This window comes from Notolepis coatsorum, assembly GCF_963971535.1.
Source record: "Notolepis coatsorum genome assembly, chromosome: 8".
Taxonomy (NCBI): domain Eukaryota; kingdom Metazoa; phylum Chordata; class Actinopteri; order Aulopiformes; family Paralepididae; genus Notolepis; species Notolepis coatsorum.
The window spans coordinates 16,645,078-16,671,845 of record NC_140172.1 but is presented as its reverse complement, the minus strand read 5'-3'; the positions used below and the strand labels follow the sequence as shown (position 1 = coordinate 16,671,845).

Genomic DNA, 26,768 nt, shown 5'->3' with positions numbered 1-26,768 from the left:
CCGTTCCATTGTCCGTCCCCGCCCCAGTCGCCCGCGAGGGCTACGTCATGGTCCCAGCGGAGGAAGTGCGGGCCCTGCTGTGCCCTGGGAGACCGACAGAGACGCGGGAGGTCTCGAGTGTCGGCGCACGACGGATAGCGGCACAGAAGGGGAACAGCGGATATGACTGGGCGGAAATGCGACAGCTCCAGGCGGACGATCCCGAGTTGGGTCCGGTGTGGCGGGCGGTGGCACAGGGGGTCCCCCCCACTAAAGTACAGCTGAAGGAAGGAGACCCGAAACTCCGCAAGTTATACGGGCAGTGGGAACGGTTCCGTCTGCATCAGCAAGTGCTGTTTCGGCGCGTAAGCGATCCCCGGGATGGAGAGGAGGTTCTCCAGCTGGTGGTGCCCACAGCCCTGCGAAGGAGGATCTACGAGACCCAGCACGAAGACGCGGGACACTACGGGGGACAAGGGACGGTGGTCCTGATGAGGCGAGGTTACTACTGGATCGGAATGGCAGAAGAGGTGAAGCAATGGGTGAAGCAATGCAAGCGATGTGCATTAGCCCGCGACGTGTTCCCTAAAGCCCAGGCACAGATGACCTGCACTAACGTGACGGCACCCATGGAGGTCCTGGCCATGGACTTCACCGTGTTGGAGAGGTCGGTGGGTGGCTATGAGAACGTACTGGTGCTGACCGATATGTTCACCAGATTCACTATTGCCGTACCGACCAAAGACCAGACTGCGAAGACCACCGCCGCTGCCATCATCAAGTATTGGTTCGTGTACTACGGTTGCCCTGCCCGACTCCATGCTGATCAAGGGCGAAATTTCGAGTCGAGCGTCATCAAGGAGCTCTGCCGACTGTATGGGATTTCAAAGAGCCGCACCACGCCCTACCATCCCCAGGGGAATGGGCAGTGCGAGAGATTCAATCGGACAATGCACGACATGCTGCGTAGTCTGCCCGCAGAGAAGAAGCGGGACTGGAAGGAGCACCTACCCGAGTTGGTACTTACATACAATTGCCACGAGCACTCCTCCACTGGATACTCTCCCTTCTACCTGCTCTTCGGGAGGGACGCTAGGATGCCCCGAGATGTCCTAGGGGGCAGAGACGTCATTGAGGAGGGGGCGGCGGACCTAGATGAGTGGGTGCAGAGTCACCACGAGCGACTAAAGGCCGCCGCGGAGGCCGCTGAGGCCACGGCGAAGCAGGCATCCCATCGACGCAAGAGAATTTACGACAGGAAGAGCAGAGGTGCACTCCTGCGGGCCGGAGACCGGGTCCTGATACGCGACCACCGAATCCGGGGCCGTAATAAGATACAAGACAAGTGGGAGCCTACGTCATATGTGGTGGTTAAGCAGAGCCACGAAGGGACGCCCGTGTTCACGGTCAGGCCCGAAGCAGGGGGTCCAGAAAGGACCGTGCATCGAGACCAGCTCAAGACCTGTCCCTTCCCGGCTTCTGACCCGGAAGTGCGGGGGAGGGCCCCTCGACAGATCCCGGTGGCACCGCGGAGCTCGTCCGAATCAGACATCGGAGGTGCTTTCGGGCACCGGCGGGAACCGCATCCTAGGGCGTGTAACCACCCCGGTCCCCTGCGGGACGCCCCTGAGGAGGCCGTAAGCGCCGAGTCAGAGGTGGAGTCGACCCCTTCAGGAGAGGAGGGGGAAGGCGGCGGAGACGGAGTCGAAGAGGAGGCCGCGGGCGGTCCACCGATGGCCCCGGAGGGTGAGGCCGTGGTCCGTGACCCGCCGACGGACACTGAGGAATCCGACACGGAGTCGGAGGCGGGGGAGGTGGAACCCCCCAGAGTGGAGGCCGCTCGGCCCCAGAGGAGCACCAGAGGTCGGCTACCCGCTCGGTATCGCCAGGACTACGTGCTCAAGAGCGTGTTCGCGGAACAGTGTGTCCAACTCCTGAGGGAGTGTGTAAAACTGTTGGCATAATGTGTAATTGTCAACCGATGTGTGAAACTGTTGGTCTCAGGACCGTTTTCATGCATGCGTTTGTTTTGTTGTTTTGTTGTTAACTTGCAGAGGACTTAGCAAGTTCAAAGTGGGGGGAAATGTAGCAGTCTGGAAAATATGGTATATTATTCAGAACTGCTGACTGTGTTTATATCCCTTTTTGTACACAAAGACATTCTAACTAGTGTCATTGATTCACACGAACAATGACACAAACGTCCCCGTTCCAAGAGCATGTGAATACGGATCATAAATGACAGTATTGATTCATATTTTACAGTGCGTCTCCCCGTGTGACTGGCAGGCGGGACCAGCAGGGGGCAGTAGCAGGCAGAGAGTGGCGGAGAGAGCTGAGAGATGATAAAGAGAGGAGTGCAGCGGAAGTCGTTCTCTTCTCGGCAGTGAACTTGACCACGAGAAGTCACGTCTAACGGGGGAGCTCTAGACAGCCCCGTTGCTGACGTTTATGCCGGAGTGCCCCGTGGAACAGAGACGGGTGATAGGAAGTACTGGCTAGTGGAGACGATATCCTAGCAGTACCAGTGTTATGATATTATGAACATTAAGTGCAGAGTCGGGCACTAAGAGTCGAGTTATACCTAGTTACAGTGAGCGGTATAAGTAGCGTGCGGCTAAGGTTCACAGTAGCATTGCTCGTGTTATACCTAGTTACAGTGACGGTATAGTCTGCGTGCCAGAGACGTACGGGACATCCAAGCAGTCTGCCCGGGCGTCAACAGCTGTCTGCACCGGAGAGCAGCAGCACCCCTGCTCCTGGCTGCCTGCAGGACACGGGGAGTTCTTTACCACCAGCAGAGTTCGCCCAGCACCAGCTCAGCCAGCACTGCCTCTCTGCTATAGCTCCGCCTGCTAGCCCCTGCGGCGCGAGTGTTCGACGCCATCTTGCCTCCCGGACAACAGTGGAGTGACGAGGCGGCCATTTCGGATGAGTACAAACGAGCATTGATGCTCCCGACTCCATATACAGTATACAGTGTGGTGCTGCCCGCGGGCGAAGTTAACGTTGTTAACCACAGTTCAATAGGGGTACCCCAGACAATATATACCGGTATTAGCATAGGACTTTTGCAAGGTATTTTGTGGGCTCACTCTTTTATTTTATTCCTTTTCTTTGAGCGTGATAAGGCGTGTATTTCCTAAATAATTCCCGTTCTGTGAATCCCTTTATTCTCTTCCCTATGCTTCCCCCTTCCTTCCCCATATTCTCAACCGGGGACAGTAAGAGTGTAATTCCTTAAAGAAGGTGAATACTGTGGTCCGCCCAGACGTGGGCAGCGTTTAGTCTGGGTACCTGAGAGCACTTGGTGCCTGTGTGTGATACTGTAATTGACTTATGCTAATAATTCATGCCAGTAATTATTGTATGGATACCCATGGTGCAGTAATCACCAGCCGTAGCTTTGTTGTAACCAGGCTGAGTTACAATACAGTCATCCAGAGCGGGAGCACTGTGTGTGTCTTTCATTATTTCTAACCCTAACCCTAACCCTTTGCTACGGGTAATATATGTAATCGTAACCCCTTGCTATTCTACCTTTTCCATTGTAAGGGTTCTGGTCGTCTCACTAAGGGAGGGTACTGCTTGCGGGGGGAACCCAGTTATTTCTCTACCATCCGGTCAGTAGGTGTGGGAGGGAAAAAGGGGCAACTGTGGAGGGTGAGGGTGTGTTGGGGAGTACTGCGGACTACTCCAGAGAGAGGGAGGAAGACCAGAGTACCGGACCAGGTTTGTAAACCCTGGGCCTCATTCACCCCCACTACCAGCCTCCAGTTGACGCTCCGGACCCCAAAGACGGAGGTGCAGCTGGCCAGGGTGCTACTGTGTCTCGCTACCTATTGACCGCACCCCACAGTTCCCACGAAGCAGGGATAATCCACCCTGCTACAGTGGCATAATTGCGAAACGTGTTTAGTCCCTTGTTTGAGCCGAATCTGGGTTTAACATGATTTGTGGAGCTCCCTCTGGTGTTGTGGTCGTGGTATTCACTGAACTTTGGGAAGTATTTCGACATATACATGGGTACCTTCGTGGTGTAGTGTATCTTGTAGACCAGGCCAATGTATATAGGATCTCTGTTTAACAGTACTGTATATTTGCATATTTTGTATGTCACAAATGTAACAGTACTGTATACCTACCTGTATGTCATGTATGTCATAAATGTCATGATATAATCTGTATATCTGTATGTTGTGTATGTCATAAATGTCATTATGAATACAAAATTAGGGACCCAGATGTAAACAAGTCTTTCTCTGGTCTGCATCCTCTTATATATTAACAATTGTGTGTATTGAGCCATACTGTATTGTACCCATTCTGCAAATAAAGTTTTATTGTTAACCGTCTGTAGTGTGGTAGTGAAAGGGTTAACCTTCTGTAGTGTGGCGGTGAAAGGGTACCCTTCGTCGCGTGGCAGTGAGAGGGTTAACCGTCTGTATTGTCGCTGAGAAAGGGTTAACCCTTTGGTAGTGTGGTAGTGAAAAGGGTTCATTCTGAAGTCGGTGCACAGTTCATGGTTGGTATATTGATGAATGGAATTGCATGTTTCATAAAACCTGCTGGTGTTCCCTTCCTTCAGTGATGGTACAGTACCATACATGCACGACATAACTAACAATATAATTGGGGGGGGGAAAGGAAGAGGCCCAATGACTTGTTAGTTAGTTTATTGTGTTTGTTTGAACAAATAGAGCTTTTCAAATGCAACGACAGATGAAAACCCAGTCTTTTCACAGCTCTACCAGACGATGGTGTAACAACCACTTAACGACAGAGACAGTTCTGCAGCTGGACAGGGTGATCTTTTCCCAGTCATGTTGTTTAAACAAAGGGTTAACCTTGAAATATTTTTAATTTTAGTTTTTCTACACCAGATACTCTTCACAATGTGGAGAAAAGTGCCCATTTGCCCCCCCCCCCCCCCCCCCCCCCGGTGTGTCTCTAAAATGACATCAACCGAGCCACTGTCCGTGCACCTCAGTGCCAACGAGGAACGGTAACAATGCTAACAATGCTAACAATGCTAACAATGCTAACAATGGTAACAATGCTAACAATGGTAACAATGCTAACAATGCTAACAATACTAACAATGCTAACAATGCTAACACGCTGTTTAATTTAACTCTTTCCCCAGCATCGTCATCGTATATCCGCTGAAGAAAATAAACCAGCTAAAAATCGAATAACATTTTTGAATACCCCTTTAATAAAAGATGTAACATGATTGGTTGTATGGCTTTCTGGGCTGATCATGTGATGCTTGACGGTAATATGAAAGGCCGAGACCACTTTAGTGGTGTCCAAGTGCCCTAGCAAGCACTTAGTAGGAATGAGGAGGATGTGTGTGTGTGTGTGTGTGTGTGTGTGTGTGTGTGTGTGTGTGTGTGTGTGTGTGTCAGAGAGAGAGACAGAGGGAGAGAGAGAGAGAGAGAGAGAGAGAGAGAGAGAGAGAGAGAGAGAGAGAGAGTGGGAGAGAGAGAGAGCACATTATCACACGCAGAGTGAAGAGAGATGGAGAGAGAGAGAGGAGAGCAAAGCAACCCCTTTACCTCTCTATGTCTCTCTCTCTCTCTCACAATGATCATCTTGACATCTGTGGCAACAATACGCCGTCTCTCCGCTCCTCCTGTGTCATTAAGCCATTAGTAGAAATGGGCAAAGTGTGTGTTTTCATGTGTGTGTGTTTTCATGTGTGTGTGTGTGTGTGTGTGTGTGCGCGCGTATGGGTGTGTCATCATGGCATATAGAGACTCTTCTTCGTCACTCCTCCTCGTCTTCGGCTTCCTTCACCACGCCGGTCCTGATCTTGGTTCCCATGGTGATGGGGATGGAGATCTCGGAGGCCTTGACGGTGTGTCGGCTCAGGGGGGCCTCCACGGTCAGCATGCCCTCTGGGGACAGGGTGGAGGTCACCTTCTCCACGCTTGCGCTGGCTGGGAGGCTGTGTGGGTGAGGAGGGGGGATACACACACGGCATCGTCACACGCAGCAGGGGTGTAAAGTACTTGAGTGATTGTACTTCGTTACAATACTTAAGTACTGTTTTTGGGGACTTGTACTTCACTCGAGTATTATTAGGTTTGTATGCTTGTACTTTTACTCAATTACATTTCAGAGAAAAAAAAACATACTTTTTACTCCTTACATTTAAAATGCAGACCTACAAAGTACAAATCTCACCGGTCCAACCACTTTAATTAGTGTATTTGTTTCTCTGGCCGAACTAACATTAACGTTATTAATCCTGCGGTCGCACTTTATTTAAAAACAGCCAATCAAATCCCCATGAATGGAAAATGAACCCGCCCATACCCATGCTGATTGGTCCTTGTGCAAGACTAGAACAGGAGATCTTTGATTAAACACCTGCTATCAGAAGAATAGACAGTCAGAAAAAAAAACGTTTTTACTTAAGTACATTTAAAAGTAGACACTTTTTGACTTTTAGTGTTTTTAGCCAGATACTCTGACTTTTACTTGAGTACGATTTTGAGACGGTACCCATACTTTCACTTAAGTATAATTTCTGGGTACTTTTTACACCCCTGGTCACATTCTACCTCAGTCATACACAAACCACTGAGGAGAATATTCAATCGTATCTTATCTCTTATATTGTTTTTAGGGTACACTGTAAAAAAAATTACGTTAAATATCTGGCAGCAACGGTTGCCAAATACTTACTCTCAAATTACAGTAAAAATCTAATACATTTACAGATTACAACCTTTATTTAATGGTTAATATTTTTGATAAAAAGGTAATTTACTGTATTTTTATGGCATTTACACTTAAAGTAGAAAAACAAAAGTAATCTGTAAAATAATACAGTGAATTTCCCGTGAAAAAAGTTATTTTACAGTGTGTACATGATCAAAGACCGGAAGCAACATAAATGAGTTTACTATAAACTAAACTCTATAGACTAACATTCCCCGATAGTGTAACTTCAGATATCAGGCCAGCTTACTACCAATAGCAAAGTATATCTCAAGAGAAAGTCGGTTTTGACAAGTTTTGTCACTGGTAAATTACTGACAACACAGAATGGTTAATCTGGTCAAAAATGACAATTATGTAGTGAGAGTCCATTACCATGGCAACCACTTACTGCATGATTCCCAGCCCGTAAAACCAATCACATTTCACCTCAAGATGCAGTAAATTATAATGTTACTCAACAAAAAAAATCACATCACATTTAATAATTTTCTCGGAATGTGTTGTAGTAAGTCGTTTCGTTGTTGTTGCCGTCTTTCTTTAGTGTTACGGATCTCTCCATTCGGAACTACCGCAGCGCTCCATGTCCTCATTAGATAGCGTCATGGGGGTGTCTTTCTTCTCAAGCTTTTCTCCCGATAAAGAGTGCTACGCATAACAAAAATATACACATTTTGCAGGCCATTCTCTGGTGGTTGCTGTCGTTCTAATCATTGGGATTTTTTTATCAGGTGAATGTCGAGACACCCTTTTTTTTTTTTAAATAAAGCACTGGCATAATAATAACCACAGTGGTAGGGGAAGATGGGGCTCGCAGTTCGTTGCTATGGCCACTGGGTGGCAGTAGAACACTACGAGAGAGAGAGAGAGAGAGAGAGAGAGAGAGAGAGAGAGAGAGAGAGGGGGAGAGAGAGAGGGAGAGGGGGGAGAGAGACAGAGGGGGAAGAGAGAGAGAGGGGAGAGAGGGGGGGGGGAGATAGAGAGAGTGGAGGAGGGCTGGACAGCTGGAGGTAGAGGCTACTGTGTGTGTGTGTGTGCGTGTGTGTGTGCGTGTGTGTGTGTGTGTGTGTGTGTGCGACTGTGCGTGTGTGTGCGTGTGTGTGCGTGCGTGTGTGTGTGTGTGTGTGTGTGCGTGTGTGTGTGTGTGTGTGTCCGTGTGTCACAACTAGGCTACAAGTGTCAACTTTTAGTTTTCATTGTTGGCAGCCTGGGTCGTGTTCACAAGCTGGTGGTTAGGGGCCTTCAGACGGCCCACATCGCTCTCCAAGAGAAAGGCTAAACAGTTAGCAAGGTGTCGCTCTATATCTGCTATTATTGTTGTGTTCATAGGCCTGCCCATGAAAAGAGATCAAGAAGAAAATAAACGTTTCTTCTCTTACTTATTATCACAGAGTGCTGATTGTGTTGTTAGCAAAAACGATGTAAAAGCCGCCACTCACGTGTATTTCCTGGTGAAACATCTGGACACAAAGCCGTGCTCGTCTCTTCTCTCCTCATGCTTGCCTGCGGACACAGAGAGAGAACATCTTGTAACTCCACTAGTCGGGAATGGCTCCAGTAGGTGGGGTAAGGGAATAGTTTTATAACATACTACCGGTACAAGAAACTGTATATATTCATGAATTGAATAACACTATAATAACTATTCATTCATACAATTTGAAAGACACAGTTTAAGACCTCTTTGGTTGACTGCTCCTAGGGAGAGAGGACGAGATGGTTCAGTGTTGCTGGTGGTTTTTGATGGTTACACACTAGGGGTGTAAAGGTACACGTATCCGTACCGAACCATTTCAGTGTGTCCCGTACCGTACCGAACGGCTGTGTACCGAACGAATACAACGGTATGTTAACAGCCCACCGGGGGCTGTTTTTTTCACAATCTAATATAATTATTATAATTTTTTCTTTTCATTACAAGTCGATTATTAATTTGAATATAGAATATTCGTTGACAGCCCTACAAGTACAACTAGTTACTGCACACGTCTACATCACCCCTGAGTGGAACATGGAAAGCCAAACTTCCCCCCACTGTACCGAAAACCCGTACCGAACCGTGACTTCAAACCCGAGGTACGTACCGAACTGTGGTTTTTGTGTACCGTTACACCCCTAGTAGATACTGAGCAGAGTAATGTTGATGATCTCCTATAATGCTTGCACAGCAGGTGATCATTTTCCAGCCCTTCAGTGTAAGCAACCCATACCCAGAGAAGGCTCACTCTGTGTTGCATAACACATGCCTGTAAGTTACTGTAACACATGCCTGTAACACATGCATGTACCCTGCACACAGGCAGGATACAAATGCACTTTTAGCCTGTTGCATGTGGCGCTAGTCTGATAATAGCTATTCCCCCCCGTTAACATGTTCCCAAAGCATGACCTCAGACCATCAGAGACTCTCCCTCACTCTCCACCTTCAAATCCCGACTCAAAACGTACTTCCCTATACCATAACCACCCTCCTCCAACCTACGTACCACCCCCCTTTTCCTCAGCCCTACCTTCTCTCCTCTCCTGCCCCTGTTCTGTGTTCTGGTTGTGTTCTGTGTTCTGTGTTCTGGTTGTGTTCTGTATTCTGTGTTCTGGTTGTGTTCTGGTTGTGTTCTGTGTTCTGGTTGTGTTCTGGTTGTGTTCTGTGTTCTGGTTGTGTTCTGGTTGTGTTCTGGTTGTGTTCTGGTTGTGTTCTGTGTTCTGTGTTCTGGTTGTGTTCTGTGTTCTGTGTTCTGGTTGTGTTCTGGTTGTCTTCTGTGTTGTGTTCTGGTTGTGTTCTGGTTGTCTTCTGTGTTGTGTTCTGGTTGTGTTCTGTGTTCTGGTTGTGTTCTGGTTGTGTTCTGGTTGTGTTCTGTGTTCTGGTTGTGTTCTGGTTGTGTTCTGTGTTCTGGTTGTGTTCTGTGTTCTGTGTTCTGGTTGTGTTCTGTGTTCTGGTTGTGTTCTGGTTGTGTTCTGTGTTGTGTTCTGGTTGTGTTCTGTGTTCTGGTTGTGTTCTGGTTGTGTTCTGTGTTCTGGTTGTGTTCTGGTTGTGTTCTGTGTTCTGGTTGTGTTCTGTGTTGTGTTCTGGTTGTGTTCTGTGTTGTGTTCTGTGTTGTGTTCTGGTTGTGTTCTGGTTGTGTTCTGTGTTGTGTTCTGGTTGTGTTCTGTGTTCTGGTTGTGTTCTGTGTTGTCTTCTGTGTTGTGTTCTGTGTTGTGTTCTGGTTGTGTTCTGGTTGTGTTCTGGTTGTGTTCTGTGTTGTGTTCTGGTTGTGTTCTGGTTGTGTTCTGGTTGTCTTCTGTGTTGTGTTCTGGTTGTGTTCTGGTTGTGTTCTGTGTTGTGTTCTGGTTGTCTTCTGTGTTGTCTTCTGTGTTGTGTTCTGGTTGTGTTCTGTGTTGTGTTCTGGTTGTGTTCTGGTTGTGTTCTGGTTGTCTTCTGTGTTGTGTTCTGGTTGTGTTCTGGTTGTCTTCTGGTTGTCTTCTGTGTTGTGTTCTGGTTGTGTTCTGGTTGTGTTCTGGTTGTCTTCTGTGTTGTGTTCTGTGTTGTGTTCTGGTTGTGTTCTGTGTTGTGTTCTGGTTGTGTTCTGGTTGTGTTCTGGTTGTCTTCTGTGTTGTGTTTTGGTTGTGTTCTGGTTGTGTTCTGGTTGTCTTCTGTGTTGTGTTCTGGTTGTGTTCTGGTTGTGTTCTGTGTTGTGTTCTGGTTGTGTTCTGGTTGTGTTCTGTGTTGTGTTCTGGTTGTGTTCTGGTTGTGTTCTGTGTTGTGTTCTGGTTGTGTTCTGGTTGTGTTCTGTGTTGTGTTCTGGTTGTGTTCTGGTTGTGTTCTGTGTTGTGTTCTGGTTGTGTTCTGTGTTGTGTTCTGTGTTGTGTTCTGGTTGTGTTCTGTGTTGTGTTCTGGTTGTGTTCTGGTTGTGTTCTTGTTGTGTTCTGTGTTGTGTTCTGTGTTGTGTTCTGGTTGTGTTCTGTGTTGTGTTCTGGTTGTGTTCTGTGTTGTGTTCTGGTTGTGTTCTGGTTGTGTTCTGTGTTCTGGTTGTGTTCTGGTTGTGTTCTGTGTTGTGTTCTGGTTGTGTTCTGGTTGTGTTCTTGTTGTGTTCTGTGTTGTGTTCTGGTTGTCTTCTGTGTTGTCTTCTGTGTTGTGTTCTGGTTGTGTTCTGTGTTGTCTTCTGTGTTGTGTTCTGGTTGTGTTCTGTGTGTGCTGGACCGGGTCTCTATGGTGAAGGACAGGAGGTGAACACATACACATTGTATTCTGGTTGATGGGCCAGTTTCCATTCCATGGGCCGAGCAGAACCAGACACAATAAGCCCGGGGGCTTGCAGTGGTCTTAACCAGGCCCGTCTCTCTATCGCTCACCAGCTTCCTGCAGACACGCACTTGGCACGGTGCTGAAATACCCCTCATTCTGGCACTCAACTGGTTTGTTATGACGGGGAGATAATACCTCATTTTCCACTGGGAACCGTCCGCCTTTCAATAGGGCTAAAACACCAGGGTTAGCGTGTGTCTGATTGGATCAATCAAGGGGTTTATTCAACCATTATATATATATATAAAAGGCCATTAGTTATAAAGAGCTCCTCTGGTCAAGTGGTCTGTTTTTATCCCACCAAAGATTAGCCATCGTCTATGGATGGACCAGTGAGGTAGGATGAAGGGAGCCCCATGATGTGTGCTTTTGCTGAGAGATTGTTTACGATAATAACTCTGATCAAACATAATATAACTCAATAGTTATAATACAACATTTTGGCAACTTGGTCAAACAACGTGTGCTTTTATGGCTCATCACTTATGATATTTGACCTTTCAGTCTAGTGCCGGCATGATTTATTCTATATAACCACCAGGTTAGAATTTCACCATGATGGGACCGGATGTGTCATTTTGAGCCAGTCGTTTACCAGATATTCAATACGGCACCTGTCAGTCAGCTTGACTCACTCACTCACTCACTGACTCACTCACTCACTCACTGACTCACTCACTCACTCACTGACTCACTCACTCACTCACTCACTCACTCACTCACTCACTCACTCACTCACTCACTCACTCACTCACTCACTCACTCACTGACTCACTCACTCACTCACACACTCACTCACTCACTCACTCACACACTCACTCACTCACTCACTCACTCACTCACTCACTCACTCACACACTCACTCACTCACTCACTCACTCACTCACTCACTCACTCACTCACTCACTCACACACACACTGCATCACTGAGCACAGGGTGACAGTTACCATCTTCATCTGAACTTTTACTTTTAAAACAACATTGTTCAATATTACACTTACTGTACACTTACTTTAGATTTCTGTATATTTTATATTACAATGTATATACATACACCGTATTTTATTATTATAATTTTATTCTTAGGCTTACTTCTTTTAATTCTTATTCGTGACTAATTGTTTTGTCTACCTAAATGTTTACTGTGAGCGATTTGTAGTGCCAAAATGTCCCTCTGGATGATTAAAGTATTTCTATTCTATTCTATTCTATTCTATTCTATTCTATTCTATTCTATTCTATTCTATTCCATCGACTGGGCTGGACATGAACAGGTCAAACAGAAATAGCACATCTGTATCCAATAAGCTCATCTCTCTTCAACACAGAGTTGACAATAGCACCATGAATATGGTGATGATAATAAATAATATAGCAGAATATGAGAGCCTCTCCACTCTGTTAATGTTACGGTCGGTCTCTTGGCAGAGAGAACAGCAATAAGCCCTGGACGGACACGGACCACCAGGAGACCATTTACAGCCGCAGAGAGGCTGTGTTTGCCACGCTCACCCAGACAGGAGTGTACCTGGTGTACAACACAAAGTGCCATGGGTTGGCAGGTTGGAAATAATACGGGGGTGGAAAAATAACACAATAAATTACAGTAGGGGTCTTGTGTTTGAAGGGAAGCTGGACGAGTGACTGTGAAACAATGAGCTGCCTACATTTCTTTGTACTACGTCTACTTCCTTGTATACTTCCTTGTCTGGTGGGGGGGGGGGGGGGGGGGTTAGTTGCCCTGGGCTCCAAAAGTTATGCCGTCTATGGTCATAACTAAATCCCCTACTTTTATTTGAAGAATCTATTTGGTGATATGCTTTGAAATAGCAGAGAGAGAGAGAGAGAGAGAGAGAGAGAGAGAGAGAGAGAGAGAGAGAGAGAGAGAGAGAGAGAGAGAGAGAGAGGTTTGAGATAAAAGGGACTGTGAACTTTAGATAACCTTTTTCTTTGTTCTTTGGCAAACTCGGATTAACTATACGATATAATCATATATATATATATTATATATGCATCACATATCAAGAAAAAGTGGCGATTGGCTCTACAGTCTGGAGTGGACATTGTGTTCACATCCCAGCTGTTTGTAATGGCCCACACTCCCATGTGCTGACTCACTGTCGTAAATCATGACTCAGGAATCTGGGAGGTAGCCGTGTCTGGATCCAAGAGACCCTCCCCTGAAATCTCCTGGGATTATACATAATGTGAGGATGTGATGTAACAGCAGCACTGCGTCCGTTCAATCGGTGGTCAGGCGGGTACCCAACGATTTGTTTTCACATCTTTTTATTTGTTATATCTCGCTGGTAGGAAATGACCTCTTTTGGAGCTTCGATTTATTCGATTCGAGATTAAATTAAATTCGATTCAATGTATTTGTCATTGGACATGTACAAGTAAAGAGTATAAGAAAATTAAGTTTGCATAATACATTTTATATATATCATTATCATTCTGATATGTACTTGCATGGCTGTTTTCAAATCCACAAGGGGGCTTTATAAAGGCCAGAAGAAAGTATTCAGGGATTGGATTGTTACATTTTCATGAAAATGTGGTCCTCCTCCTCTTCAGACAATTAATAATCTGAATATCCGGTTGTGTGTGTTGCTTGTGTGGCCAAGATCTATTGGTTTATGACTTAAAAATAAAAGGTGGTGTTGGATTGCACCATAAAACTTGTACTACTGTTTAGGGCCCCTCTTAGGAACATACAGTACAGACACCATGCCAAGACAATCCACCCAACATCTGACCAGAAACCATGTATTTGATTATCATGAAATCTCATCCAACTATGGAGTGAGAATTGGGTAGACAAGAAACTGTGGTTATTTTACGGTTTCTATTTTTCTTTTTCTTTTCCGGGGCCACAGTTGATAAACATAATCCCAATTTGTAGTAACTTAATTACATTTCAGGGGCATTTTCTCCCTGAGCCCTGGTTCACTTTCTACCCTCTTGCCTTGCCTATACAGCGATCCCCCTTACACTCACTTTGACGGAAGCAATGTGTAACGAAATACACAGAGAAAAGGAAGCTTGCTTGTGACTCGTGGATCACTCAGACCAGAGTAGCTACCATCTACAGTGTACATGTAAACTTGCTTAGCAGTTGTGATGCCTGTTAGGCAGGCCCCCACTCTGCAGGTGTTCAAATCACGCCTCAAAACACATGTATTTGCTCTGGCTTTCGGTGTTTAAACCGTTTTTTTGAGAGACCTGCCTTTTTATGTGACATTTGTATGTATTTGTTTTTATTGTGTGCTTTTATTCAATTTTCTTTATGTTTTTATCTGGACTTGTACAGCACTTTGGTCAACTTTGTTGTTTTTAAATGTGCTGTATAAATAAAGTGGATTGGATTGGATTGGATGCCAAAGACACAAAGGAAGGTGTACTGTACCATAATGTAAACATGTGTTGTTATTAGGGGTGTCCGATATTATCGGCCGACCGATATTATCGGCCGATATCGGCAGTAAAATGTGATATCGGAAAATATCGGTATCGGTAAAAAAAACAAAAAAACAATAACAATTTTTTTTTTTTTAAACATTTATTTAACCTTTATTTACCCAGGCAAGCAAGTAAGAACCAATTCTTATTTAATTTATTGTCAAAAGTATGCATGTTGGTTTAATTCAACAACAAGAGATATGTAATGTTAATTTAAACTTTTTTAATGATCATATTTTGCACAGATAATGCTTACATTTAGAAAGCCTTTTGAATGCATCCAGTGAAATTATTAGTTACCTGAAATTATTCAGTTTTTTTTAGTGCTGTCAGGCGATTAAAAAAATTAATCTAATTAATTACAGGATTTGTAATTAATTAATCTAATTAATCGCATTTTAATCGCATAACCATTTTATGCCTGATATTCTATATTCTATAATCATATTTCAAATTGCATGTGTCCGGATGGCAGAATTCAGTACTGTATCTACAAAACCTTCTGTTTAATCATCTTCCATCTATTAATTTGCTTAGATTTTTCAGGTCTGGTCAATTTGAGCATAGTGTTATTCACAGTCAAAGATAAAAAAATGTTTTATTGATATTCTCATTTGGTTCATTACAATTTACTCAAGCCTAGTAACAGACACAGTATTTCGGACACTGGGAATACATTCCCTGAGATCCATAGATGTCCCTAGAATCAGATACCAAGAACATGCAAATGGACCATATAAAAAAAAGTCTGTAATGTGTATTCTACGTTCTTATGGAATGAATGAGATAAAAAAAAATATATTTATAAAAAAAAAAAAAAAAAAATTGTAATTAATTTTGAGTTAATTTTCATAACGCGATAATTTGCTGTGTAATTAATTAATCTAATTAACGCGATAAACTGACAGCCCTAGTTTTTTTGGGGGGAAACCCTGCATATATCGGTATCGGTTGATATCGGTATCGGAAATTAAGAGTTGGACAATATCGGAATATCGGTATCGGTAAAAAAGCCAATATCGAGCATCCCTAGTTGTTATTATTATTATTTCAGTGTTCATGATACAGCAGTGTCCCCACTGGGCGGGTCTCTGTCCTGTCTCAGTCTATCCCATGCCTTCTGCTGGGCCTGAGGGCAGGATAGGTGTCATTTATTCTATTTTTATTATGTGTATTACTGAATGAAACTGTAACCAGAGAGGCCTATTGGGATGCTAGATCCTAATGTGAAACACTGTGATTTACCTTACCTTGATACCTCTCTATCTTTTTATGCTCGCTTATGCCTGTATTTTTCACTGTTGTGAAGCACTTTGAACTGCAACCTCTGTATGAAAAGGGCTATACAAATAAAGTTATTATTATTATTATTATTATTATTATTATTATTATTATTATTATTATTATTATTAATTATTATTATTATTATTATTATTATTATTATTATTATTATTATTATTATTATTATTATTATTATTATTATTATTATTATTATTATTATTATTATTATTATTATTATTATTATTATTATTATTATTATTATTATTTAAAAGTCTATCCCATGAGTTCAGCTGGGCCTGAGGGCAGGATGGGTGTCATTTAAAAGTGTGCTCTTGAATAAGCCAAAGGATAGCATTGGCGTGAGTTTTTGCTAACTTAGCTCTGTTGCACACAAACATTACACTGTGTGAGTGGACTGATGGCCCTTTGTGATTTGATATAGCAGCATCCATTCAAAGTGATTGTGTCTCGCATAAGCTGCACTTATGGTAAATAAAAAAAAATAAAAAAAAAAAACTCTAAGATATTGTAGTGTGACAATAAAATACAGCCTATACTGTACTATAGTGTATGACTGATTTTGTATGATGGCAACCTAGCAAGAGTTACAGCTCTCACGTGCAACACATTGTATTTAAATCTGAATACATTTTGTTCCGCTCACTCGCTCAGATGTTTTGTCTCGCCTAGGCGGACCTCTCTCTCTCCACACTGTGTTAGCAGCACTGTGCCGGGCCTTCCACTTGACTGGAACAACTGTGGAACTATATAAGGGAACAATGTATTCTTTCTCCCTCCATCCCACCCCCACCATTTGGGAACCACTGGTATATAATAAATGCAGGGGTGTAAAGTACTTGAGTAATTATACTTTGTTACAATACTGTTTTTGGGGATTTGTACTTCACTCAAGTATTATTAGGTTTGTATACTTGTACTTTTACTCAATTACATTTCAGAGGGAAAAACATACTTTTGACTCCTTACATTTAAAATGCAGACCTACAAAGTACAAATCTCGCAGGTCCAACTATTTTAATTAGTATATTTGTTTCTCTGACCGAACTAACGTTAACGTTATTAATCCTGCGGCCGCACTTTATTTAAAAACAGCCAATCAAATCCCCATCAATGGAAAATGAACCCGCCCATACCCATGCTGATTGGTCCTTGTGCAAGACTAGAACGCAGGGATCTTTGATTATTAAACCCCTGCTATCAGAAGAATAGACAGTCAGAAAAAAAGTTTAAACTTTAACTTTTTAGCACTTAAGTACATTTAAAAGTAGAAACTTTTTGACTTTGACTCAAGTGTGTTTTTAGCCAGATACTATGACTTTTACTTGAGTACGATTTTGAGACGGTACCCATACTTTCACTTAAGTATAATTTCTGGGTATTTTTGACACCCCTGAATAAATGTACTAGTTAGAAGGAAGGAAGGAAGGAAGGAGGCCTCACCGGTGATCTCCACAACACCATCCAGGGTCTTGATCACCAGCTCCTCGGGGGAGAAGTGGTTGACGTCCAGGCAGACCTTCCAGCTGTCCTGGGTCTGCTTGATCTCGGACATGCCGCTGCTCAGCTGGCGGGAGAGGGCGCGGCCCATCATGGGGTTCTGGTGGGTCATCATGGCGGGCTGCGCCATCATGGGGCCGCCGGGGGCCATCATGGGGCTGTGGTGGGGCATCATCATGGGGCCCATCATGGGGCTGTGGGGCTGCTGCATCATAGCCTGTTGCTGGTACGAAGGCATGAAGGCGCCCATGTCGGCGGCGGCGGCCATGGCGGAGGAGGGCCTCATGTACCCGGGCCAGTGGGTGCTGCCGCTGGGGAAGCCGGCGTGGAACTCCTCGGCCAGGCTGGGCATGCCGAAGGACTGGTCGAAGAGGCGGCTGCCCTGGTGCCAGTCGCGGAACGGGTCCCAGCTGGGGGTGCGCAGCAGGGTGAAGGGGATGTGTCTCTCGGTCATGGTGGTTGATGTGGAGGAGTCGGTGTGAAGGGAGGAGAAGAAGAGCCTGGAACAAAGAGACCTTTGGTCTTGGGTTGGAACTGTCTCCGAACGTGCTCTGTGCTTCTCAGCGGAGAGCTTTTATACACCAGTCTGCGACACCACCCAGGGCCCTCCCTCCGGCCAGCCACCCCCACCTCCAGATATTATTAGAGGCTACCAGAATGTCTATTTGTGGCAGACGTAGCAAGTAGAATGGAATCCCAAGGCAAAGGGCCCTCCTCTACCACACAGCTACCCAGGACACACACACACACACACACCCACAAAACGCCCTCCCAACCCCCCCCCCCGGACGATTGTAATCCCCTCTCCGCTGCCAGGGGGCGTGACGTGGGGGAGACAGATGAAGCACCCCGGAGGCGGACGGGCCTGCTCAGCACATATACAGCAGAGGGAGAGGTCAGCCTGGGCTCAGACGGGCGCGTGTGGTTTCTAACAGGGCCCTGGCTGCACAGGACACAGTGTGACATATATATAAACATGTCTCTGTGCCGTGCTGCTGCTGCTGCTGCTGCTGCCTCACAGCAAGTATGTGTGCTGCTGTGGAATCTCAGACACTAGATGAGTATCTCAGACAGGGAGAACCTCTGGTGGTATAATAACTCTGTTTTAAGTTTTTTTTCAAACGAACAGAGTTTTCAAAGTTTTAAGTGGTAAGTTGTAAAGACTAGAGCCTACTTTCTTGTGATGTATCACATTCACACAGACACACGTGTGCATAAACACAAACACACACACACACACACACCTACACACACACACACCTACACACACACACACACACACACACATACACACACACACACACACACACACACACACACACACACACACACACACACACACACACACACACACACACACACACACACACACACACACACACACACACACACACATAATGTGCACAATACACATAATGCCCAAGCTTCAACCTTTAAAAATAGTTTGAAGCAAAGAAATGTTTTTATCTTGTATTATTCAAGATGAAGGCAAGCATTTTGGTTTGAACCATTAATTGTCCGATGTTTGGTGGATTGGCAGGGTTTCTGGTCAGATGTTGGGTGGATTGGTTTCTGGTCAGATGTTGGGTGGATTGGCAGGGTTTCTGGTCAGATGTTGGGTGGATTGGCAGGGTTTCTGGTCAGATGTTGGGTGGATTGGCAGGGTTTCTGGTCAGATGTTGGGTGGATTGGTTTCTGGTCAGATGTTGGGTGGATTGGCAGGGTTTCTGGTCAGATGTTGGGTGGATTGGCAGGGTTTCTGGTCAGATGTTGGGTGGATTGGCAGGGTTTCTGGTCAGATGTTGAGTGGATTGGCAGGGTTTCTGGTCAGATGTTGGGTGGATTGGTTTCTGGTCAGATGTCGGGTGGATTGGCAGGGTTTCTGGTCAGATGTTGGGTGGATTGGCAGGGTTTCTGGTCAGATGTTGGGTGGATTGGTTTCTGGTCAGATGTCGGGTGGATTGGCAGGGTTTCTGGTCAGATGTTGGGTGGATTGGCATGGGTCCAGTATGTACCTAAGAGAGGCCCTAAACCCCTCCCACCCCCTCCATGAAGAGCTAGCCAAGACGAGGAGCACGTTCAGCCACAGACTTATCCCCCCACGACACACACACCACAAACCTCCTCGGCCAGTCCTTCGTGCCAGTAGCCATCAAGGTTCCACAACCGTGGGCACAGACTGCTGCCAATTGCTGGAGAGCTAACGGCTGGTGAACTTGAGAACTGTAGGTCTATCTGACCTAATAATAAACACTGCAGGGACTCTGGTGCAGTGTGTTACTACGTTATGGACCATGTACTATCATCACTATTACTACTGACTGACTGATTGAATCCTGCCATTCACTACGGGTTCAACGACCCCGACCCCACGAGGTGTGGGAGCGGTAACGCGAACATATGCGTTGCGTACGTTCCCCTTGTAGCGAGCGGAATGCGCGGTGGGGTAGACACGGGCCCTTTTTCCCCACGGTCTACTCACGTTGTGCGTCTTTTGGGTGCCGTCACCCTTTTCCGCACAGTCGGTGTCCTGTCCCCCCCCCCCCCCCCCCCCACCCCTCACTAGGACGGGTGTGGGGGCCCGGACCCTCCCCAGTGTTCTGATGGTTGTAAAGGGCAAACATTTATTGCGTCCTGCTCCGCTCCTGTTGTCCAGCTGAGCAGAACGCAAGACAAGAACGAAATGTAACGAAGGTTATCCTATAACCCTAGTTACATGAGTTCCTGTGAGCGTTCTGCTTTCACGAGCTGAAGACCCCTGACTGTCTTCCGAATGGAGGTCAATACTCGGGAAGGATGAGTACGGCCATGCTCCACGGTTAAATACGTAACCGGAAATGGCCGTGGCCGGTAGATGAATGGCGGACCCTGATGTAAACAAGACGAAAGTCTTTCTCTGGTCTGCATCCCCTTAACAATTGTGTGTATTGAGCTGTACTGTATTGTACCCATTCTGCAATCTGTTAATAAAATGTTCAATCAATCAATCAATCAGCTCACAACACTCGCGAGGTACATACAACAAGCGTCTTAAATAGGGATGTCCGATATTATCGGCCTGGCCGATATCGGCATTAAAATGTGATATCGGAAAATATCTGTATCGTTTTTCAATTTCTTTTAATTTTTTTTTAACATTTCTATAACCTTTATTTACCCGGGCAAGCAAGTAAGAACAAATTCAGATTTTTATTTATTGTCAAAAGTATGCATAATGTTGTGTTAATTCCACAACAAGAGATATGTAATGTTAATTACCTGAAATTATTCCATTTTTGGGGGGGGGGGGGGAAACCCTGCATATATCGGTATCGGTTGATATCGGTTGATATCGGTATCGGAAATTAAGAGTTGGACAATATCGGTATATCGGTATCGGTAAAAAAGCCAATATCGAGCATCCCTAGTCTTAAAGGGATAGTCTGCTAAATTATTTCCCAGCCTTTTGTGCAGGTAGCCAATTGACGGGAAATCCGTTGCAACTCCCAATCAAATTGACGGAAATCCGTCGTAGGACGGAGAGCTTTAATCCATGTCTGCAAAACAGCTATACCTTAAGGCGGAACTACATCTAAATTTCAGAATTCATGCATGTTATTCCTCTGGTCTAAGACAGTACACAAATATTAGTGAACTCTCTCCCCAAATCCAAAAACTGAGAGTGCTAAAACTTAAACTTGTGATGTCATCAAGTATAAAGTCTGAAGCTGCTCCATAGACAATGAATTAGGAAGGATTGTATACAGTAGATGACACTGAGAGCACCCAGGGGAATGTTCTGAGTTCATAGGTACATGTTCTGTTTCAGAACTGAGAACACTACTATAGCATAAAGCTCATTTGGATATACAAAATAAAACAAACGTTCTGTGGCTCCACAAAATCACTCTCCCATTCATTGAGCAGCTCCTTTATACCTGATAGGTTTGAGTCTTACTTCTCTGGTTACTGGTGTAACGGAGGTGCCGCCTGTCTATCCACAGTCACGAGGGACAGTAAGTGAAGTGGCTGTGGACGTTAAGCGGTACTGCAAGTAAACTCACTCCCCAGAGGCATCCAGACACATTAACAAGAAGTGAGTTCACCTCTTGGTCTGTGATGCCGCCCGCGGCGCGGGAGACCGGGGTTCAACTCCCACTCGGGGCATGTCAAAATAAGACCGGTTACACTGGCTTTGGGAGAGAGTAGCTCATGTTCACGTAACAAAAAGCATATTAAGAGATATCTTGCAAACTTGTCAAGTATGTAACTGTTATCTGTGTATTTTATATGTATTAAATTTATTTTAATTTGACTGGAATGTTAGATTTTATAATGTGAATTTGTATATTTGTATTCATTTTTAATTCATGTGTTTTGTTCTATTTTAATTTGTATTTTTAGTTGTACATTTGTATTGTATTTGTTTTGTCCAGGGCCCCAGGAAGACTAGAGGCTCTTCCATGTGTCTCTAATGGGGATCCTTTAATAAACATAAACACAAATATTGATTGAACCGTCTTATTAGTCATCTGAATGGTGTGTTCCCCTTTAATATGTATATATCTCTATTGAAATGTAATGAAAGATTCAAAGCACTGCCATGCAGCCCTTTAGATTGGATCCATTCGATTCATCCTATAGTGCAGTGACACTCCAATTATCACATGGTCGTATGTCGTTATGATACTGTGGTGAATTCGCCAGTTGCGTGCGATGAGGTTCGTGATGCGCTCACGCGGTAGCGCACACACAGAGCGCCTGGCAGACCTACCACAGACGCTGCCCGTGTCTTCATCTTACACCAGTGTGCTGGAGCTGGACCTATACATGCCATGGGCATATTTGACGTCACAGATGGGCTGCAGTCCACTTAGTCAGCATTGGCACTCATATGAGATGTTCTCCATCTGAGAAAAGCACTCTTTCATAACCTCCTACAGTACAGTATGTGTCCCATGTTGCACCAAGTAGAAATCTAGTGTACCTATACTGTAACAGTACCTCTGCTGCTTATTAAAGTTGCCTTTGCATGTAGTTTGAAGGACTAAAAGGCATCCTTTTGACGGTGCTTTGCTTACATACAGTAACAGCCTTTGCATGTCATGTTTGTCCATGTCCTTTTATTAACCATCTCTTAAATGCTGCAGTTCCAGCACAAGTGGTGCTGTAATTGGTTTTGAACAGGACCTTTTTTGTCCCGATTTGTCTTGGGCTTAAGTTTGGTGGAATAGGAATAGGGGAGAAAGACCTTGAAAGGCATGCTGAGGTTTTCAAACATTATCATCAGTTCATGTATATGTTCCCTTCAGTGCCCCCTGTGGGCAAATGTATGTAGAGCACATTATGCAATGAATGGGTATCTGCCACATTTAGAGTTCAGTGCAAGTTCAATATTTGAACAACAAAAACAAACCCAGGGAAGACAAAAAAACAGGTATTTCAGTTTTTTTTTTCTTTCCATCTGTTTATACAGTATTTATTGTCCTGTATAATAACTTGTACACTACAAATAATGACTCTTATAGAATCAAAAGGGTTAATTAAGGGTCTGTACTCGGCAATAACTGAACAGGTTAGTTGAATATCATAGTAGAGTTAACTGTGGTTACACTGGGAAATGTAACACTGCGTGATTGACATGAGGCTCGACAAATGGGAAGGAAGACTTGAGGGTGTTCCCTGATTGCATCGCCAGTTGATTCTCCATCAGCAGTGAGCTTATTCTTCAGGAGCAGCGGACGCAGTGGTCCGTGCCATCGTTGGTAAGATCAGAATCTTCTAGAAGCCTGGTGGCTAGAGGGGGGGGGCCCTGACAGAACCCTCGGAGCAGCATTTTTCAAACAACGGTTATACACACATCCACCTCTCTCACTCATTGGTGCTGAGGAAGGTAAAAACGTGTCTAAATATTTAAAAAGCTAGGCACAGAAACAGCCTTATCGCTCCACAAAGACGTCGTAGACATACAAAGGTGTTATTTCATTGTGCGTGTTTGTTTTCTTTTTCAGATCTTTAAGGGGAGGTGCTACCATTTAATAGGAGAAAAATGTTACTTTCATCTCATCTGAATGAAACTTTACACCTTGAATCTGGATCCAAAATAAGCAATCCTTTGTATTATTTTGTTATTGACATACCGAAATTGGCAAATATTTCATAAAGAAGTTAGTTAGGACACGTTTTCCCCCTGGAGTGGAGTGCTGTAAGTCAGAGTTAATTCTTCCGTTTCAATGTGAAGAATAACTCCATAATTGTACATTTACAGATGGGGGTTTTCACGGTATAGCGCCTCGCCTTAACCGACAAACAACATTTCCAAGGCGAGATGTTTGCAATACGCTACGTTGTTGTGGAGCGGTAACACTGCCTGCAGCATGTACAGTAGCAGCATCACCATGACAACCAGGTATTCTAGTATGCGGTGGATGATGTGTACATACAGTACTGGAACGTGGTCTGGCCACTGCAACACCCGGGGCCCATGGCACTGCAGCCATTCTGGTTCTATCAAAGGTGTTCTCAGAAGACAATGTAAGGTCTCCATGGCACTGCAGCCATTCTGGTTCTATTCAAAGGTGTTCTCAGAAGACAATGTAAGGTCTCCATGGCACTGCAGCCATTCCGGTTCTATCAAAGGTGTTCTCAGAAGACAATGTAAGGTCTCCATGGCACTGCAGCCATTCCGGTTCTATCAAAGGTGTTCTCAGAAGACAATGTAAGGTCTCCATGGCACTGCAGCCATTCTGGTTCTATCAAAGGTGTTCTCAGAAGACAATGTAAGGTCTCCATGGCACTGCAGCCATTCTGGTTCTATCAAAGGTGTTCTCAGAAGACAATGTAAGGTCTCCATGGCACTGCAGCCATTCCGGTTCTATCAAAGGTGTTCTCAGAAGACAATGTAAGGTCTCCATGGCACTGCAGCCATTCTGGTTCTATTCAAAGGTGTTCTCAGAAGACAATGTAAGGTCTCCATGGCACTGCAGCCATTCCGGTTCTATTCAAAGGTGTTCTCAGACGGTTGAAGGGCAACCGATTGATCCCTTCTTGCTCCTTAGATACGGGAGAACATGTGACAGTTTGCACCATGACAAACCTATAGTCTAGGATGCCACACAGAGTCACACGGGTGCAACTCTGGGTTAGTCTCTGTTGTTCCACAAGATAACCCCGTGTCTAGATCCCATTGCCCGGAAGAACGCATTTTGGATGTATTTTGAATTTGTATGTAGCAGGATCAGTTAACACTTTCAGTGCCAACGACGAGATATCTCGTTAGTTCATGCCAACCGTTGAGTGCCAGCCGACGAGAGATCTCGTTTTTAATCGTTTTTTTTTTATTAGCGATTACCATTAATATTTCATCAATCTAGCCTCCCGTTTACCACTGGAACGCTCTCTGAGCTCCATTGGAAAAATACCGCCCCCTATCGTCTCTCCCTGTGGTACTGCACCCCATTGGATTAGACTGAATGAAACGCATGGGGGGGGGGAAATCCTGCTTCCACATTTGACTTCTCAGGCATGTAACTCGAGCCGATCGGATTCATTGTGGACCATCAGAACATCATGGAATCGGTGTTTCGACCACCCAGCGTTGGATCAATAAACGCGATCGATATTTGGAATGGCGATCAGGAATTGGAATAATCTTTTTGGAGAACATCTGATCTGAGGTACGGAATCTATTTGACCAGTTTTAGGATAATAAGAGGTTTTTTCACAGAGATATCAACGTGGGCCCTATGTGTGTGTGTGTGTGTGTGTGTGTGCTGATCAGGAAATGGATAATCGATTTTTCAGCCCGCTACACATACTATCGATAATCTAGCGTTTATTTGAAAACGATTCATAAATAGGCAGGGAAAAAAATGACAACGTGTTTTGTGTATTCCAGTGTATTCCAGTAAAGGGCGTTTATCACAGAATCTTCTGAAATCTTCTGGAAGTTTCAAGAAACAAGCGTTTTTCAAAATGGTATAAAAACGGAAATGAACCGATTAAAAAAACAATCCGTTTCGACAATGTTGACTGCAAACAAGTCATTGATAAGCGACGGCCATATTAGACACATAGCCATAATTTAAGATATAGTTTATGCGTTCGCAAATATGAGAGCGCTATCATTGAAGTGGGTGGTGGCACGCAACGGGGTAAATAGGACATGGAGGCTGGCACTCAAACTGTTAAGGGTTAATCCTTTCACTACTGGTAGTGAAAGGGTTAAGGTAATGGTTTAGGTTCAGAAACAACTTTTTTTGGGTGAAAATGATGATGAGTTACAGCTTCACAGCTTAGCCAATCAGCGACCGTCTTCTGGATCATAGCCGACGTTACTTCCAGGCAATGGGATCTAGACACTACCGTTATTAATTAAACATAATAGAAATTAACCCTGCAGGGACGCGCTACACACTGTGCTCATTGATCTCATATTAAAGAGAGCGTAAAAGCCTTTTCCATCATCATCATCATCATTATTAAAAGTAGATTCTGGGTCAAATGAAGACATACCGAATACATTTAAATAGTGTGTGAATACATTTGCAGCGATCTGCCGTAGCCATAGTATGGTCTTCAAAGGCATGATACAAAATGCTTTACAGCGCATGACAAAAGTGATAAATAACTCAATAAATAAATAAATAAATAAACAAACAATAAATAAATAACTCAATAAATAAATAAATAAATAAATAAATAGATCAATAAATAGTTGTGGTTAAAAATCCATAGAGCCACATGAGTGCACGGATGGCTTTTTGCAGATGTTGTTTCCTGTATAGTACGACAGGCAGCCTCTACAGCAGGCTACGTGGAAATATTCATAATAAACACCCCCTGCTGGCCATCGCAGAGGAGGTACAGGTCACACAAAACAGTCATAATTAGCAGAATATAAACATAAACATTATAACAGGGAAGAGGGGGGGAAAAAGTACAATAATACACGTTTTCTTTTTCTCCTGCCCCGTTTTTTCCCCCACCTCTGTTAATGTAGACATTATACCGTATAGCTCAGCCCGGGGGGTGGGAGGAGTCGGACAGGTGCATCCTGGGATGGTGGGAGGGCAGGTGCATCATGGGACGGTTTGAGGACAGGTGCATCGTGGGACGGTTTGAGGACAGGTGCATCCTGGGTACGGTGGTCGGGTCGTATACTGTACTCCTACAAGCAGCGAGTGTCTCGTCTCCTGACACAGTCATGCTAAGTTGCTTTATCGAACAGCAAGCCTCTTCAAACTACATGGAATATACATGTGCATAGTTTACAAGCCAGATCTATACAGACCAACATACAAGTATATGATACACCTTTCTTTTTTTTATCATAAAAAACAAACAAAACAAAGTTCCTTTTTTCCTTTTCTCTTTTGCTTCCTATTTCATCTGTTTACGTTTTCCTTTTTGTTCTTCGCTTTAGTCGATGTCTTTGTGGGGATCGGTTTAAGTCTTTGTCGGGGAAAATTATAACGGAAACCAAACGGGAAACCAAACTGTCCAATTTCTTCTTAAATTAAGCAAATTCATGTAAAT

At 44.5% G+C, this 26,768-nt stretch overlaps 1 protein-coding gene across 1 annotated transcript; it reads right to left on the bottom strand.

The window, feature by feature from the left end:
• Positions 1-4,918: 4,918 nt before the first annotated feature.
• hspb1 (heat shock protein, alpha-crystallin-related, 1) lies at positions 4,919-17,785 on the bottom strand. Its single transcript, XM_084320688.1, has 3 exons — positions 17,196-17,785; positions 8,151-8,214; positions 4,919-5,932 (listed from the first exon to the last, which is right to left on the bottom strand). The coding sequence occupies exons 1-3, from the start codon at positions 17,704-17,706 to the stop codon at positions 5,752-5,754; spliced, it is 756 nt and encodes a 251-aa protein (XP_084176814.1). The 5' UTR covers positions 17,707-17,785; the 3' UTR covers positions 4,919-5,751.
• Positions 17,786-26,768: the final 8,983 nt, after the last annotated feature.

Excerpts from the sequence above, each read along its gene's own strand:
- hspb1 (XM_084320688.1), bottom strand. The coding sequence starts at position 17,706 with ATGACCGAGAGACACATCCCCTTCACCCTGCTGCGCACCCCCAGCTGG. Across the intron at positions 8,215-17,195 it reads TGGTGTTGTGGAGATCACCG|GCAAGCATGAGGAGAGAAGA; the intron begins GTGAGGCCTCCT and ends CTGTGTCCGCAG. Across the intron at positions 5,933-8,150 it reads TGTTTCACCAGGAAATACAC|CCTCCCAGCCAGCGCAAGCG; the intron begins GTGAGTGGCGGC and ends TCACCCACACAG.